This window comes from Bidens hawaiensis, unplaced genomic scaffold (genome assembly GCF_021521415.1).
Source record: "Bidens hawaiensis isolate Kalapana, Puna unplaced genomic scaffold, B.hawaiensis_p1.1 tig00010577_1, whole genome shotgun sequence".
NCBI lineage: Eukaryota > Viridiplantae > Streptophyta > Magnoliopsida > Asterales > Asteraceae > Bidens > Bidens hawaiensis.
The window spans coordinates 793006-811852 of record NW_027491810.1 but is presented as its reverse complement, the minus strand read 5'-3'; the positions used below and the strand labels follow the sequence as shown (position 1 = coordinate 811852).

The window sequence follows — 18847 nt, the reverse complement described above, 5'->3', positions numbered from 1 at the left end:
ACCCGTGTTTTATGAGATCCGAACATCACCTTTTTGTCCTATAACATACATGTGAGGTTATAACTCACCAAGTTTATGTTTTTCTTACATCTTACAGCCCGATCTAAAGTTCTATCAGTTTGCATGTCGAAACCGAGCTCAAAACTTAGTCTTTCTAACCAAAACTCGCCTTTCGGTTCGGGTTCGGTTCGAATCTGGACCAACCCGAAGATCTAGTGGTGTTTCTTGTTGTTTGATGATGTTGAACACGAGATTCAACCTTCCTTTTGCTCGGATTTGGATCTGGGTGCTAGAGAGTGTGTGTGTTTTTTGAGTGTGTGTGTTGTGAAAGAAATAAAATGGAGAAATGGAGAGGGGTTGGGGCTTATATATGGGGTCCATGGGCCCTATGGCCCATAACCCATTCTCAAGCCCAATCCTAATCATAATCCAAACACTAACACACAATTAAATTAACGACACGCAGTTACTAATAAAAACTTTCTATTATTCACAGAAATGCAGATGTTACACTTAGCATCCTAGTCGGGGCGGCCTTGCGTATGACCGGATCAGGATATAAGATCCTACTTACATGTTTGTGTTTTCATATGCGTATTAAGTCATTTGAAAGAGTTATTCATAGGAAAAAGAATAGAAGGTTTAAATTTGAAAATGATAAAAATAGTTGAAGGCAACTCTTGGAGGATTACCTTATTAAATAATATGTTCGTCATTTGGATTTTAAAGTGTTAGTTCTTGAAGTTGAGTATTTGATATTGTCAGTATGTTTAATTTTATTAAATATACATTTGTTTAATTGTGTTATTACAGTCGGTCAGTTTATAGCTCTTTAATTCACTAGTTCCAACCAACTTGATTTAGAGCGTGTCCCATTCATTTAAAAGACACTACTTAATGGTTTATGAGTCTTTTAATTAGTATTAGAAACATATTGACCTATTTAGAAACTACATCTTAATCGATCAGGTCTTTAATAACTCAGTAAAAGGTTGCTAAATAGCCCATAAGTCTGATCAAGATTCTACAATCTGATTGTCACCTGTTAAAATTGAGGTCAATGAGGATAAAAAGGGCTCTCTCAATAAGGACTTGCATGATGGAGTCTTTGTAGGCCACTCCAATGCTCCAGTTATGTTTAATGTGTAACTGATTAACTTCTGACTTCATGTGTACCCAAACTGAAGGCTAAGCTGTTGAAAAGTAATTTTTGTATGAGACCAAGCTCATAAGGTTGATCCTTTGATATTTTGTATTGGTTATGGTTTATTCATATTCTAAGTTTATGCTTTATATACTTGTAACTCGTAACTACATATTATATTCTTATGTCTTTTAGTAACCAAGCTTCATAAATTTCTACAAGTTTCTGAAAAAAAAAACAAACAAACAAAAATTTCAAACATCTATTCTTACATATAATTTAGGTTTATTGGATTTTAATAATCCCTATTGACTGGTATTGGCCGATAATAATCCCTATTCATTTTATCACCGCTGGTGGTCCTAAATTTAAAAAGGTTGGCCCCCAATGGTCCCCTGTTAAAAATGACTTAATGGCGTTATACTTTTTTCTGAATTTCAAACTAATGTTTTAAGGTTTTTGATCGGAAGGAGGATACGGGTCGATTGATGTAAAGCTTCGTTCAAAACGGTGCTCCCAAACGACGAAACAATGCTTCAATTCGGTTGTTCGAACTTACAATTAACAAAAATCAAGTCGTCTGGATCACCGTTTCGAGCTAAGATTTACATCAATCGACTCGTATCCTATTTCCGAACAAAAACCCTAAAACAATAGTTTGAGATTTGGAAAAAAATATAGCGTCGTTAAGTCATTTTTAACAGGGAACCATTAGGGCCAACTTTTTTTAATTTGGGATCGCCGGCGGTGATAAAATGAATAGAGATTATTATCAGTCAATACCAATCAATAGGGATTATTAAAATCCAATAAACCTAATGAGTTTTAAATATATTTCTACGAAAAGAAAAACAACCTTTATTAAGCTCTTCATATAAGGCACTAGTAATCCTAAGGCATTTCTTGATTTTTTATTTAGTTTTATTTATTTATTTGTTTATTTATTTATTTTATTATTATTATTATTATTACAAGTTGTATATGGTTACCGAGTGGAACATAATTTACAAGGTTTGTTATCACGTGGCTAGTGACGGAATCATGTATGCCTAAAGATATCGATAGATGGCTCATGGTTAGTGTTAAGCCATTAATCTTACATGCTCTATCACAAGCGCTTCGGTTTCTACAAGTTTATCAAGTGAGATACATTAACAAGTAGTAGCAATCAATTAAGTTATTGAAATTAAAGTTAAATTCCGAGTTTGAAGTTAACTATGTTTTTAATTTAGGGTTCAGAATAAACATATGTATTCATAATTTAAAACATTTGATGGAGTAGTGATAGTTTTGGATGATAGATAAAAAAAAAAGACTAGTCAATAATGACGAGTAAGACAGTGACAGTGATCGATGGTGGAAGAACAGCTTATATTAATAATCATACTATTTAATTTAACAAATTTGCGATTTCATTACTTGTAAGGCTGAGGGGTGTGGGGGGCTCTAATGGGGGCTTTAATGGAGGCTCCAGCCAATAATATTATGACGTATGGCAGAGAGAGAAACTGGATAAGGGGGTTGTTGGAGCCCCCGTTGGAGCCCTGGCCCCTGGTGTGGAGGGGCTCCAACAGGGGCTCCAGCGAAATTTTTTTTTTATTTTTTTATAAATATATTCAAACAACGTATTATTAAAAAAACTTATAAATTATTAAAAAAACACACATTAATAAAAAAAACACATTAATATCTAAAATTCAAATTACAAAAAAAAAAAACATACTAAAAATTAAACAAACAATAATACTTAATAATAACACTAATCTAATACAAGATCATCGGGTCGCCTCGCCCACAAATGTTCAACCAACTCATGTCGAAGATTCCCGTGTATCTCACGGCTCTTGATATTTGCTATGTTATGAAGTCTTTGTTGATCACTGATTGTGGACGGTTGTGGCGGAATGTCACCTTGGTAGTTTCGGCAGATAGCTTTGCTCTCGTCTTCTAACGTCATGTTGTGTAGGATCAGACACGTGTAGACGACGTCCGTTATCCTCTCCCGAGTCCAATAACGTATCGGGTTCGCCAGTACATAATATTGTTTTTCAGAGCTCCAAAAGCTCTTTCAATATCTTTTCTAGCAGACTCTTGCTTCTTCGTAAAATACTTCCGTTTGTCGGCGATTGAATCTGTAAAAGCTTGAACTAACAAAGCCCATTCGTTGTAAATACCATCGACCAGATAGTACCCGTACTTGAAGAGTTCTCCATTTGCAACAAAAGATTGAGGTGTTTAACCCCGTCGATAAGGTCGTTGATCAAATGTGACTGATCGATAACATTAAGGTCGTTATTTGACCCAGCAACACCAAAAAAAGCATGCCAAAACCAAAGATCCTGTGACACCGCCGCCTCAAGTATAAGGGTCGGCCCTTCATGATCACCACGGTGGAACTGACCTCGCCAGGCCGCTGGACACATAGCCCATCCAACATGCGTACAATCGATGCTACCTAGCATCCCAGGAAAACCATATTTTTCTGCGTGCACCTCATATATGCGTTGGATGTCATACATTGTAGGTTTACGCAGATATCTCCGAGCGTAAATCGATATGACTCCTACGTATATAAAATAATCTATAAACATATAATATATATTACAAAATGTAATAAATATTTAATAAAAACTAAAATTAATGTTTTTTACCTTGGCAGAAAAAATGAAGGGATTCACGTGCAACCCTTTTCGACATCTGTAAATACTCATCCAAAGCGTCCGACGAGATGCCGTACGCTAATTGACGGATAGCAGCCGTGCATTTTTGAAGAGGGTTAAAACCGAGGAGACCCCTAGCATCCTCCCTTTGTTGAAAAAAGGGATACCGTGCCTCTAAATCACTTGCTATACGCATGAACAATTGTCTGCTCATTCGGAAACGAGTTCGAAAATCCGACTCCTCGTATACCGGTTGAGGGCTAAAATAATGCCTAATCAAAGTATCGTTAGCACCCGATCGATCACGATCACGAGGTGGTGCTCTAACCCTCGGGACTCGAGGTTGATGGGCTTGATTTTGCAAGAGATCCACCATGGTTGCGGTCAAAACTCCCCCTACATGAAGAAGCAAATCATCCTCTTCGGAGGAGTCGGAATCAGACGAGTACCACGACATTTTTTTTAAAAAAGGTTGAGAAGATGAATTGATTTTGGGTGAAGGTTTGAAGTTGTGGTATAAAAATGAGATGAAATGGGGTATTATATAGGGAAAAAACGTTTTCTTTTTTAATTAAATAAGAGCCAACGGCTCTTTGTAATAAAGCCAACGGCTCTTTGTCCCTTCCCAAGGCCACTTGCCACTCTCTTCCGCCGCTAACCCCATCACGCCTGCCTCATTTTTCATGCTAGCGTCCCGGTTCGCGCCCCGGTGGTGTGGTGTTAGCGCCTGGGGGCGCGAGCGGAGGGGCTCTAGCGCCCCCGTTGAAGCCCCACACCCCTCAGCCTAACAGTAACCATCAAACTAACATTAATAAAACAATAATAGTACTAAAACCTGTAATATATTTAAAAATTTATTTTAAAGTGGTTGAAATTTTAATAGTTAATATATATTTGAATAATTTAAAATGAATAAATTTGTTAATTATAACAGTAATAGTAGCAAATATATTTATAACTAGTTTGATCCCCCGTGTTACCAAGTTTATTTAGGTTTTGTTTTTAATCGTTTTCTATTTTATATTTTGTAATAATTTGTTTTATTTTTTAACGTAGTTTTCTTTTGATTTAATACGTATATAATAGTTTGTTATATTCATTATATTTTTTTTAACGTTTGGGCTCTTTTAATTGAGATATGTAGGTTTTTTTAGATTTTGACGCACGAACATAAATGAACACGTATATGTTGATATTTTTTTAAATGAAAAACATGAACACAAATATTGTCTTATGAAAAAGGGGCGGTTGATGTATGTGACGATTGTGGTTGATGCATGAGAGGGGAGGTTAACGATAGTGTGCGGTAATCGGAAGTTAACCGGTGATTGAGAGAATAGACCGACAACGAAGAATATGTAGAGGAGAGAAATTAAATTAGGATTTGATAATGAAAGTGTTTCACAAATAAATGAAATATTATAACCGGCTCATTTAAGGGCTATACTGGTTTGGTGTGATTCATGACCCGTGACAATTATTGTTTGATAATTAAAGGGTTACTTATAAATAAATGAGATGCTATAAACCGTTTAAGGGCTATCCGGGTTTAATGAGACTCATGACTCATGAAAATTATTGATAGATTATAAAAGAGTTTCACAAATAAATGAGATGTTACAACTCATTTAAGGACTATCCAGGTTTGATGATACCTATTTTCGTGAATTCGAGTAAAACGCATAAGAAACCTCAAATCACTAATCAAGCAATCTTATGGCTTGAGAGGGATGAAAAGCAACCAGAGAGTGACACGTAAAATTAAGATTTTTTTTATATAGATGGATAACAATAATAATATAATATATCTAAAGTAAAGACAAACAATAAGAGATTTTGTATCAGGTGGTACGCATACATCAATACATATAGGAATAGTGGGAGGGCAATGAACAATGTATTATTGATGTTGATATGACTTGTATTGTCATCACACAACTAACTATTAATGAAAGACTTAATGTTATATTCAAAAATATCTTTTATTGTCATGTGTGTGTTTGGATTTTTTTTTTTTTTTTTTTTGAATTTGTCCAAGTATGTGTTAGTTCTTATAATAAAATAATATAGTTTGCTATTTATTTTGGAGACCCTATAATACACTCCAAGCATAAAATTAAGAGCATCTCTAACTGTGTTCACATGACACCGTTCAAAGTTCAAACAAAAGCAACAAATAAGTCTAATAAGAGTAATGTTGTTTGACAAGAATTGTTCATGGACAAGAACTATGACAAATGATTGAGATGACCTCACACAGTTAAACCATTTTAAATAAAATAACCCATGGATGATGAATTTTATTTCCATTTTAAGGGTGGCTTTTTTATCCTTATAAAAATAGTTATTAAATTACTTTTCTTAAAACTTAAACCACTAATTATCACATGTCTTTCTTATATTTATCAAAAGTTGTACGTTTTTTAATATTTATTGTGGGTGTGTTTTTAAAAAATGGTATATGTTAAAAATTTTGATATTAAAGTATTTTTTTTTATCTAATAATTGCTGTTTTTATTAATTTTATTATGTGTTTTCATTATTTAATTTATTTAGCATATACAAAATATAAAATAATTACTTATAAAAGATATAAATTGTTATAGATAAATAAAAAGAAAAGTTGATGATAAATGATAAGGTGGTAGTTTAAAGCAATGACGAGTGTGTTGTAGTGATAATACTCTAAGATGCTTATTATGTTAAAAGTTGTAAACTAATAATTTAATAACTAAATTGAACATTCAAAGAAGACAATTGATATGAAATAAATATGTTTCAAGTCACAATCAAAAAACATAATTCCCCTGTAAAACATTTTGTAACATTGGCTTATAAACTGAATAAAATAGATATTTGGAAAACTTAATTGACCGATTTAAGTTTTTGTTTTGTAAGAAAATAATATTGGAATCGCCTCACACTTTTGGAAAATAAGGCCATTCAGAGCAAGAAGCTTCAAAACTAGTTCAACGCAATCACATTTTAGTCATGTTTGAACTTTGCCCTCCTCATTGCTAAAACAACTTTTGAAAAAACATTCTCTCTCTCTCTCTCGCAAATCACTAAAAAAAACCCGTTCTTGGATGATGTACATAAGAACTCTTAGCATTTTCATTAACCTCCACATCATGTCCTCTGTTCTTCACGTCATCCCCTCTCTTCTAAACAAGTTCTAAAACCGATGATTCTGTTACTGTATTGAACTTATAAATATAAAGTATTATAAAGAGGACACATTCTTCACATACAAACAATTAAAGTTGTGAATATAACGCTTTTTTTTTGTTGATTTAGTGTTATCATATTATTTGAATAATCGAGATTTACTTGTAGTTCGAATGAGAATTCACATTATACATTTGTACAAGTTAGAATGTGTGGAGTATGGACCTACCCAAAAAATATCGAGACTTTGATACCAAGCAGCATTTATGGATTAAATAGCATGAGCATAAGAATTACAAGGGGAGTCATTCTTTGGCCTCTCCGAGTAGCGCCTTGGCAGGGACAAGGGATTGGCCTCTTTTGGGTTGTTAGGGGGCAACGCCACAGGCTAAGGTCACATTGGAGGTCGGTATCGCCTTGAAACTTCAATAGCTCCCAAGTCTAATACTGAAATATAGTTTTTAGTACCAAATATAACTGCAATGGTTACACCATAACTGCTTCTGTAACATTTTACCGTTTCACCCCTAACATATGCGTTTAACCCGACGTTTGTGTCAGCCCAACAACTACACAAGTAAATCACCTAGTCTAATTTCAAACATTGAGTTCATACTTTGAATATCAAAGAAAATATATCCAGATCATTTACGAAAACTACAAAACTCCTAAAATGTTATAATATACTGTAGGAAAATAAACCAATTCATGAACAAAGCTTGTACAATCTTTCCATACCAATCCACATTGATCGTATTTTAATATCATTTTGCATCTATATATGACTTCAACTAAATTATTTTAAATTTAAATCCATTATCTTTTGAAATTACTATTTTTTTTTAAAAAATTGACTTTCATTAAAAACAAACACAACCAACGACTATCACCAAGACGGAGAAAGACGCCGAAAGCCAAAAACCAAAAACAACAATCACGTTACATCAAATAAACACCATCTTTTCCAATCCACTACCCCTATCTTAGATCTATTTTTGTACCAAAGAAAACCCAAAGATTTTATATCTGCAACCATTTCTACCACCTTAGTGTTCTTGCCCGAAAAAATCTTTTCATTCCAAGCCCGCCAAATCCTCCAACAAGTAATGATGACAATGCCATGAATAATCAATCTCTTGTTCCCCGTCGCACCACTAACCTTATGCAGTTCCACCAAATCATTGACATGGAAAACAAAAGATCTAGGGATGTTGCACCATGAACCAATCGCATTCCAAACGGCCATAGAAATGAAACACCCGGTTAACAAGTGCTCGAGCGATTCCTAATTACTCTCACATAAAGCGCAACTATGATCATCACAATGCAAATGACGTCTAGCTAAAGCCTCCTTGGTTGGAAGACAATCCAGAACGGCCCTCCACATAAAAATATTACATTTTTCGGGACCCAATCGCTCCATTGAAAACCGAAACTCCCAGCATCCACAACGGACCGCACCATCCATCTTTTAATCGTCGAAACCTCGAACTCTTTGCAGCTACCAACCGCCCAAGACCATGAATCTTCACGGTCAGCCATCACCACCCCTTGAAGGAGATCTTCCAACTCTTGCTTCTCGATCACCTCCTGTTGGGAGCAAGGAGCTCTAAGCCAATCCCACACAATGCGACGAGAGGATCCAATGACCACCAACCGATCTGCTAATAAGACATTTTTATGTTTTTCTACCGCATATAAGGACGGATACTTGTCCATAATCGGCGCCGAACCCAACCACAAATCCATCCAAAACCGAACTTGGCGACCATTCACAACTGTGGCCCAGATCACTCTATTAAAACCCACACCATCAACCTTAAATTTGTTCCAAAACATAACACAATTCTTCCAAACCCCGGGAACCCCATTATTAACCGGAGCAAGCCCCCAACAGCGCGAGGACCCGTGAATAGACAACACTACTCTTCTCCACATTGCGTGATGATCGTTTAGAAACCTCCCATTAACAAACTAGTTACAAGCTTATTATCACAATTTTCAAATACTTTTTATTTTAAGTTTCATCTAAACTATATTATTATTTTAAACTAAAATCATGCTTTTTTCTAATATATATATATATATATATAGGGTAAGGTTAAAATGAAAACACACTTGAGTTCTGAAAACCCGCGAAAACCCTATGTAACATCGTTTTTTTTTTCTTTTTTTTTTGTTACATATAATATATGTTGTAACATTTAATACAAAACATCGAAACATAAAAAAAATGTTTTGCTATTTTTTATATATGTTTTCAGGAGAGAGAAAAAGTTATATTTATATTTACATTTTTTATTCACTTTAATTGTGGACAACAAGATTTAAACATTAATTAAAAACATTTGGTTGAGAATGAGTTTCTAGAGTTTTCACAACTCAAGTGGGTTTTCATTTTATACTTAGCCTATATATATATATATATATATATATAGGAAAAGTATAGAATGAAAACCCATTTAAGTTGTGAAAATCATGAAAAACCTATGTAACATCGTTTTTTTTACACACGTAAATATATATTGTAACATTACAAAACGTCAAAAAGTAAAAAAAAATGTTTATTTTTTAACATTTTTTACTAATTTTTATATATGTTTTCAGAAGAAAGAAATTGTTATATATATATGTTTATATTTTTTATTAACTTTAATTATGAATCACAAGATTTAAACTTTAATTAAAAACATATGGTTTTCACAACTCAAATGGATTTTTATTTTAACCTAACCCTATATAATATAGCGTGTCGGTACAAAATAAAGAAATATCACCGTCCGACCTGTATAGAGGATAACTTGTCCGAATCGCCATGATTTAATGTCGAACTTTACGACTGATTTTATAAGTAAAAAAATGTAATTTTTAGTGGATGAATAGAAAATAAAATAAATACATTGTTTAAACAATAAACACAGATTTTGCATATCAAAATTAAAATTAAAATAATCACAATATTAAAATTAAAATTTCACAACCCAGAAAAAAAAAGGTAAACAAGAGTTAGTTTCGGATTACCAATAAGAACATCAAACCCAAAACATCTCTAGAGATCAGCAATTTCTTGGGAAAAAAAAACAGTAAACATTTACATATCTCTATTTTCTGTTATTTAATTTTCTTGTAATTAACTCAACACCTTGAATAATAATATTATAATGTTAAGGAAGGTAATTAAGCTGATGACCATGATTAATATTATTATTATTATTACCATCATCATCTTCATTCCACTGAGTTTGATTCCAGTATGACTGATCATCAACAGTTCCCGTTAGATCAAACAGTGATTGATCCGTACCGTTAGTCCAATCCTCCGTTCCAAGACCAACGCCTGAGGTCTTGTTCTGTAAGCCTGAGAACTCGGTTGCTGACGTGTCACCGACCATAAACCCTAACGGACTTGTTTCCGGAACCTTCATATCTGCGTGCATCCATTGCTGCCGGAACGGCGAAATGTCGCCGGAGATGTTGCCGGGGACGTTGAATCCGATCGGTAATTGTGATGTGGATGACGATATCAAGCTCGTGAACGTTCCGATCTCCGGAAACATGTTGTTTTCAAAGCTAGGGTTTGGTACGGACGACGGAGGAATAATATTATAAAATCCGGTGGAAGATGACGGAATATTAATATTAGGATTATTAGCCACCTCCGCCGCGGCGACTGGTGCGGCTGTGGCTCTCGTCGCCGTCGTGTTCGCCGCCGTGGTGGTGGCGGTGAGGCTTGAGCTCTCGCTGCTTGAATTCTGCGAGTTTGACGATTTCCGGTCACCGGCGTCGGAGCTAGGGTTTTTGCTACCGGACTTCGGTTTCGATCGTTCTGTTTTCCGGCAGCCGCCGCCGACGGGGACATTACGGAGGACGCCGCCTTTGGTCCAGTATCTCCGGCAGCTTTTGCAGAAATGACGTGGCTGCGACAGGTTATAGTTGTTGTAGTAACAGAATTTCGTATTCAACGACTCGCAACGCGGGCATTTCAACGCTTGCGGCCCTTGGCCGTGCTGGTGGTGCGGTCGTAACCGTCTGTCACCACCACCACCGCCTCCGAATAACCTCCCACCCCCACCACCCCCAACCGAATGTATATCCTGCATTTTCTTATAACACGTTATCAGCACGAATTTTTTTAACGCGGACTTGATGCCTTTTTTTTTCTCTCTAGAGAGTGATGATACGAAATATGAAAATATCTGATATGTCTATACTGAACAAGAACTGGGGCATTATTCTGAAGAATAAAATGGAGTGGAGCAATTGAGTTTACTAATATGCCCCTGTCCCTAGTGATGAATTGCAACCCATGCTGCTAGCTTTGGAATTACGAAACTACCCCTACTGGTACTAGGTAAGCAGAATTACCCTACGATGGGCCAACCCCTATGTTGCTCGCACTATCATAATTACGTCATTTTCACCATTGTATGGCAACATGACCCGTAAATTGATTTTTAGTTTTGATGGGGTGACAAGCTTATTAGAGCATTTCCGGTATTTCTCCTCTCCTCTCCTCTCCTCTCCTCTCCTCTCCTCTGTAATTATATGAGAGTTTTTTAAATTTTGAAGGATTATAAGTGGTTGTGATTAGAGAAAAGAGTAAATTTGAATGAATATTGTTTATCTTCTATTTATTTTTAATATAGTTGAAAGTGATTGTGAGCGGAGGAGAGAGAAAAGATAATGATAAATATGTAAAAAGTATTATTTAATTGTGTAGGAAAGAGAAAATGTTGTGTTTTTTAGTGTAATTATAGAGATAAAGATGAGAAGCTGTCGGGAATGCTCTTAAAAATATAAATAGGAGGTCAAGCGTTGAATCTCTGTAGATGTAACGGTTAGCCGGTTAAAAAAAAGTTTTAGAGTAGTTTTTGATAGTTAATGACAATTGTTACATGATTACAAGACTAGAGAAAAAATTATAAAGGAGAGTTGGTATCAATGTGATTAAGCATTCTACGTTTAAAAGTGAGTTATGTTAAAAATTATATGCATATACAAGAATTGTATAAAGATGCAGTTTGTTGATGTAACCTACCAATCGGCTCGATATTTTGTAAGCGGTGGTCAACCATTTACGATTTTAGGTGACTAGGTGTAATATGGAATTTAAGTATTTAACATTTAGCACGTTATAGTTTTTATTTACTGAAAGATTTAATATCAAGGGAACTAAAATAAAATTTTGTGCATTTGGTAATGCCCCCAAGGCAACCAATTTCGTACACAAACCACCCCATTAGTACTAGTCCTATACATTATACAAGGAATTAAATTCTCGTTTACGCGTCGTGTATGGTCCAAGATTTGGGCCTGAATTAAATTCCCATCACACAACTATGGGACACTGGACAATACTTGCTTTGTCGACTCGCTGATGTCGGCTTCAAATTGGAAGGTTACCTGTGGCGGAGCTATGTGTTATAGTTTAGGTTCGTCTGAGCTCCATTTTGTTCGGTTTTATATATAGGATAGTATCATATTAATAAACAAACTCATTCTTTTTCGGTAAACGAACACCCATTATCATTTTTAAAAAATATATATATTTGAACCTACTTATTATGAGTATTTTAGTTAAAAAAAATCTTGGTGCTGACAAGGTCTAAAGGGCACGTTTAGCGAGTTTAAGAAGAGAATTTGAGCAACTCCGAATGAAGGAGACAGATACGATTAAAGAGTTTGCTGGAAAGTTAGATGAATTTGTTTCAAGATTTACTAGTCTTGGTTCAAATCTCGGTGTCAAAGAAGTATCTTCAAATTGTTGCTTCTATTGAGCAATATTCAAATCTTGACATCATGCCATTCGAAGAAGCAATAGGCAAGTTGAAGGCCTATGAGTGACGATTCAGAGAGCAAGATGAGACGGGTGATAACGGACAATGTAAGTTGTTGCTTACTAAAACTGATGGACAGGAAAGTTCGAAGAAAGAAAAGGATATATGTGAATGTTGTGGATGAGAGAAAAGTGACCATGGACATAGCCGAAGCAGAGGACGTGGCGTTTGGATGAGGTAGAGGTGTTCGGTTCCAACCCAATGAAAATCAAAAGGAGAAAGGTATGGGTCAAAGTAAAGCTCATATCAGATGCTATAATTGTCTTGAATATGGCCATTTTGCATATGAGTGCCCCGAGCCAAAATCAAAAGAAGAAGTTGCTTTTTTGGTTCGTGAAGATTTGGATCCAACACTATTTTGAAGAGTAATGAGTCTATATCAAGATTAAGGGGGTGAATGAAGGATTTATCTTGATAAAGGTTTAAAGTTTAAAGAGTTTGAGTCGGTTTAGTTTATTAATTAGGAATAAGTTTTAATTATTTTTATTAATTTATTTGGTTTCCTAGTTTGAATCTAATTAGGTTTCTTGGTGAGCAGGTCAGAATTTTAGTATAAATAAATAGTTTAGGATCATTGTATTTTGTGTGGTTTTTGTTCTTAATAATATTGAAAGATTCGTGAGGAGTTTTCACAAAAATATCGGTGTTGTTTGTGTAGCTCGTTTCAATTAAGTCTAATAGTCATAACCGGGTTTTACTGCAATGGACCTTCGAACAACGAGTTTTTATAAAATATGAAGTGATAGTTTTGGGTTTTCAACACTATCTGTGATCGCAGGCGTATGCGGTCTTCTTTTTCCGTTTTACTATCCTAAATAGTTGGGTGTTAATCTTGTTGATTGTTAAAAAAAATTATAATTTGAGTTAAATTATTATTAAAAATCCAACATATTTTATAGAGTTTTGGGTCCGTACATACGGAATGTGGTCGAGGGACACGTGTACGGAGAAGGATGTAGAGATCAGGGTTTTATCCGGTTGTCGGCCACTGTGTGCAATCTACCGTGTCAGTCTTGTTTGGTTCTCCTTATGCCACGTTTCTTTCACACTTTGGTCCATTTATATGTGTGCAGTACAACTAGATCCCTCGTGCCTCCATTAACAACAATTTTTAAAAAATCTAAAATAGACTATACCAAAAGTTTTTGTTTTATTCAAACAACATTATCAGGTATTCATATTGATTTTCATACTTCAAGTCCAACTCACTTAAAAACACAATAAAAAAAAACCTATTATTGTGAGAAAAACTATTCGTGTTAGGTTTCGAACTTAAGATCTTACGATCCCAACCTTAACCATAACTCACATGTCATTAGACGATAAGGCCAACTATACAAATTACCATTTTATAAATTATAGGTTTACATAAGTTCATTATCAGTTATTTTTATTAAATATGTTAAACATTACGTTAATTTTACTAAAAAAATGATATTTTATCATTTTATTTTGAATAATATAAAAATTATAAACTTACCGTGTTGCTCATCTTCTTCTTCATAGCTCAACTGTCCTCACACACCCAATCGATGTTTCTCATTTTGACATGGTTGTTTTCGAGATTTCATATAAGACCTCAAGTGATATATGTACGAATAAATGAGTCATTATTTTTTTCCCTTAAAGATGGATGATAGTGGTCATAAACAAATTTGGCTTGATCTAATCACTTAATTAGCTATTGTGGGCTAAACAATAATGATTTCCTCACGCATGAGGCCTCCATCGACTTGAGGGAGGTCTCCAATGAGTCTAGGAATGGCAAAATAACCAGAACCCGACAGGCACACCCAAAACCTGAAGCATCCGGGACGAATATACCCGAAGCCCGACAGGTATTGGGTCAGGTATGAGATTAGTTTTGAAAAATTTTTCGCGGGTACGAACCGAGTATGGGATTTGGTAATACCTGACCCGATTACCCGAAATGACATACTCGTTTACCCGAACTATATACCCAAAATAAAAATCTGAAAATTTTTTATTTTTAATTTCATTTTTTCTTAACCTTTTGTATTTAAGATATGTATTAAAAAGCATTATTTATGTTTTATATGTTATCAAGTTTATACATAAAGTTATACAAAAGTTATAGTACTATTATTTATTTATGATAACGCTTAAATAGATATAATATGTCATATTTTAGTACGTAACAGTTCATATATAAATAAAAATATATACGATAACTCTAATGGTAAAAAAATCTACTTAAAAATCCTAACAAAGTTTTTTTAACAATCTAATAGGTATACCCGATACCCTACGGGTAATTATCCAACACATACCTGACGGGTAATGGGTCAGGTATGAGACTGGATTTTATAACCGGGTACGGACAAAGGATTAATAATACCCGGCCCGTTGCCATCCCAAAATGAGTCTGCTTTCCAACTACTTCTTTTTTGTTTTCAACTTAAACATTTACTATTTTCCTTGCTATTTCTCAAAAAGTAAAATAACGTCAAAAGGAATGAAGGATCACATAAAGGTTGAAATATAAAAACTCATTGCCTTGCTCTAGACCTCATCCATAGGGTTTCTAATAAGTAATACTGTAATAGCAATGGAATTACGCAATTTAGGGTCAATTGATTTTTAGTTATACCACAATCTCCATTTACTTTATTATAACAGTGTTAACAATATTTTTAGTTTCAACGAGTTTTGATTTTTGAAATTGGTTCTAAACATGGGGGTTGTTCCATAAACGTGTCATTGTAATTGACTCACATGGACCATAGTTATCATCGACGGGCGCCATTGTAGAGATGGTGACAATGGAGAGGAGACAAGTATTGTAACACCCCAACCCGGAGCAGGCTGACGTGTTACTATTACAGATATCATAGACCAAACAAAAACCATTTAAATGAAATGAAAAGAATCCCATGGCAACCAAAAGCGTTAAAAACACTGAAAGAAATTCTAAGTCAAATTTATTAAATGCTTAAAGAAAATTAAATCAAGTCCTTATTCTTGAGCTTCATTTTACTCTCATCACTGATCTCCCCGATTTCCCGAATTACCTGTTAGCAAATAAGACAGACACAAACAAGAAAATACGGCTGAGCCAAAAATTGCTCAGTAACGGAGAGAACAATAGTACAGGTAAAGGCATACATAAGACAAAACACATACTGAAATAAAACTGAAACTATTGCGGATATAAAACCACGTTTTAGACCGAACTATAATTAGATGCGAAACAAAATCCGATACACTATCGGGACGTAATCTGAATATACTCAAATTTAACCAAATGCGTATACACATATCAAAACGGACCAGAAATACAGCGAAACAAAATATAATTACTAAAATACACGACGATGATGTTAAAATAAATAGGTCGTGTAATACGGAAGCACCCAGAGCCTAAACAGAGGGGTACACAGCTAGCTAGTCCATGCACCAAGGAGACGGTGTGGGTGGCGTGCACACATTGTTCCATCTCAAACAGAAGTCAGGAGTCAGGAGTCGGAGCTAAGATCGATCTATACGCCTCTAAGTGGCCAAGGTACTACATGAGTACTTTCAGAGACGCCGTGAACTTTGATTACGCACTGTCACGATAAGTGCCATGTCGTTGACGCCCCAACGACAAGTCAGAAATGCTCGGGTAACAGAGTACTGAACTAAAGTCGTATAACTAAAAGATATTTAAACAGGAACATGCAATAATGAATTCAAAATATATATAACCTATTGCATGCTATAAAATTAATATAACCATATCATACGAATAAACCGAACTAGATAACAAAACTCCGCACTACGAAGTGACGGACATCGAATATAAAATGGACTAGAACCAATACTATGAGTGAAGAAAAACAGAATCCGTACCTTAGTTGCTAAGCAAGAGTAAATAAATTGGCTCGTCTCCAACTATTATGAGGACCTATGGTTTATTTATGGATCAATTAATTTTGACGAAACTAAACTTACTTATGCGACGCGTTAAGTTATTGACCTTCCGACGACAAGGCTTTAGGGTTGGGACTTTTATATAATGTATTAATAGACATTTTATTAAATAATTTTCGTTGAGTTATGACTAATGACTCCCACATAAACCATTTAGTGAACACAATTACTTTTCATAATACTAATAGAATAATGATGACATTTTTGGGTACCATAAAACTAATAGAGATGCAAAGTAAGTTAGTAATTAGTTAACTTGTAAACAATCCGTGACTGCTCAAAACTCTATAAATGTGAGATAAATAAATTATTATTTATAAAAGTAACAACTGCATGTGCTAACTTATTACATAATTTAGATAACAAAATAATAATGCACTCTCCAGTTCTCATGCAAAATTCATATATGATTATTAAAAACATGAGTTGGTCATTTGACTTTCGTAAACGTGAGTATGTGGAAACTATGTTCAACATATATTTTCTAGCTCTTAGTCGTCGGAACAAAATAACGAAATCAAGCAATTGTTCACCAAATAGGCTAAGATAAATTACCTCAATGGTCGGACCGAAAGAACGAAGATGGAGACGACGGAGGTGATGCGTGTTGCGTTAAACGATGATGACTGTATCGGTTTCTGTTTGGAGTCGGGGCGAAACCGCAGGTTAAGATGACAGTGGCGGTACACGTTGCGTGATGGTGGTGGCGAAATCGTCGGAATTTCAACTGAAAGTTTTGAAAACTATATTCGATATTAAGATGTACAAGTAGGATAAAAATCAAAATCAAAAGTGGGTTCGTTTAATTACCCGTGTCGCGAACAGAAACAACTAGATTGGAGGGAAGTGATGGTTGGCGGTGGTGTCGTACGTCGTCGGTATCTGAAACTAATACGGCGAAAAGGAACAACTCAGATTTGCTAGGTGGTCGATGAGTGTCTCCGTTTTCCGGTGACGGTTCCCAGGGCGGCGGTGGTGGTATGATACGGTGGTTAAACAGAAGCACAATCAGAACCGGTGGTGGGTTTCGTGAGTTGTAAATAAGGGATTTAGGGGGGTTTTAAAGGCTCCCATGATTTGAGGTGGAAACGTAAATCATGTCACCAATCTCTGAAATTTGTTGGCATGCATGGATAAGGATTGAGGTTTCGAATTTTAAATTATTATCATTATTATTATTATTATTATTATTCTTATTATTATCTTATATATTATACATATATATGTTTATTCATTTGTTATCTAATACAAAAGTTTGGGTTATTATAAGTATGGTGATGGAGAGGTGCGTTAGGTGGTCAAAGATGAGGGGTGACACCATGCGTGATGAGTAGTTTACCCTAACTTTGTGGAATGACGAGCCAACAAAGGAATTTCTTTATCTCTAGTAAAGAGGCGAAAAGAGGGATTTGGAGGTTGACAACGGTTAGAAGGGGAGGTGTTGAAGGAATATCTTCATCTTGTTTTATTCGGAAGACAAGACGAACAAGGGATGGATGGGTAGATTTTTAACTCTTTTTGCGTTAGCTTATGTTATTTTACCTTCAAAGGTAGAATAGTTGTTTTACTAAGACCATATATAGTGGATAGAGCCCATATGTGGGCATTTTGCATCATGTGACGCCATGTCAGCATTGGGTTTTTTTGTCGAAAAGGGGTGTAGTAAATAAAGCCCCTCTAATCGTTACTTAGTTACTATGTAGCACAAAAACAATCTGTAATACCAACATTGTGTTACATAATTAACAAAGTGATTAGACATATATGTACGATAGTATTGTCCATATATGTATAATCTATATAAATACCTTGTACATGCATGTTTTAAGTAGTAAAGGCACGTATATGAATAATTGGTATTTTGAATTAAACATATATATTATCGGTAAATTGGAAATAAATAATCTCATCTTTTATATATTGACCAATAATAATCCAACATTTAAAAATCACTACCAATGGTCCCACCTTTCAACTATTTTTCTCACAATAGTCATTCGTTAAAAAATACTTAACGTCATTAAGTTTTTTCCTAGTTTCAAATCGATATTTTAGGACTTTTGATCGGAAGAAGGATATGAGTTGACCGATGTAAAACTTACCTT

At 34.9% G+C, this 18847-nt stretch overlaps 1 protein-coding gene across 1 annotated transcript; it reads right to left on the bottom strand.

Annotated features, from left to right (window-relative positions):
- Window positions 1-9963: 9963 nt before the first annotated feature.
- Window positions 9964-11072, bottom strand: LOC143535714 (dof zinc finger protein DOF5.4-like). Its single transcript, XM_077029894.1, has one exon. The coding sequence runs from the start codon at window positions 11070-11072 to the stop codon at window positions 10137-10139; it is 936 nt and encodes a 311-aa protein (XP_076886009.1). The 3' UTR covers window positions 9964-10136.
- Window positions 11073-18847: the final 7775 nt, after the last annotated feature.

Coding starts and splice junctions, on each gene's coding strand:
- LOC143535714 (XM_077029894.1), bottom strand. CDS start 11,072: ATGCAGGATATACATTCGGTTGGGGGTGGTGGGGGTGGGAGGTTATTC.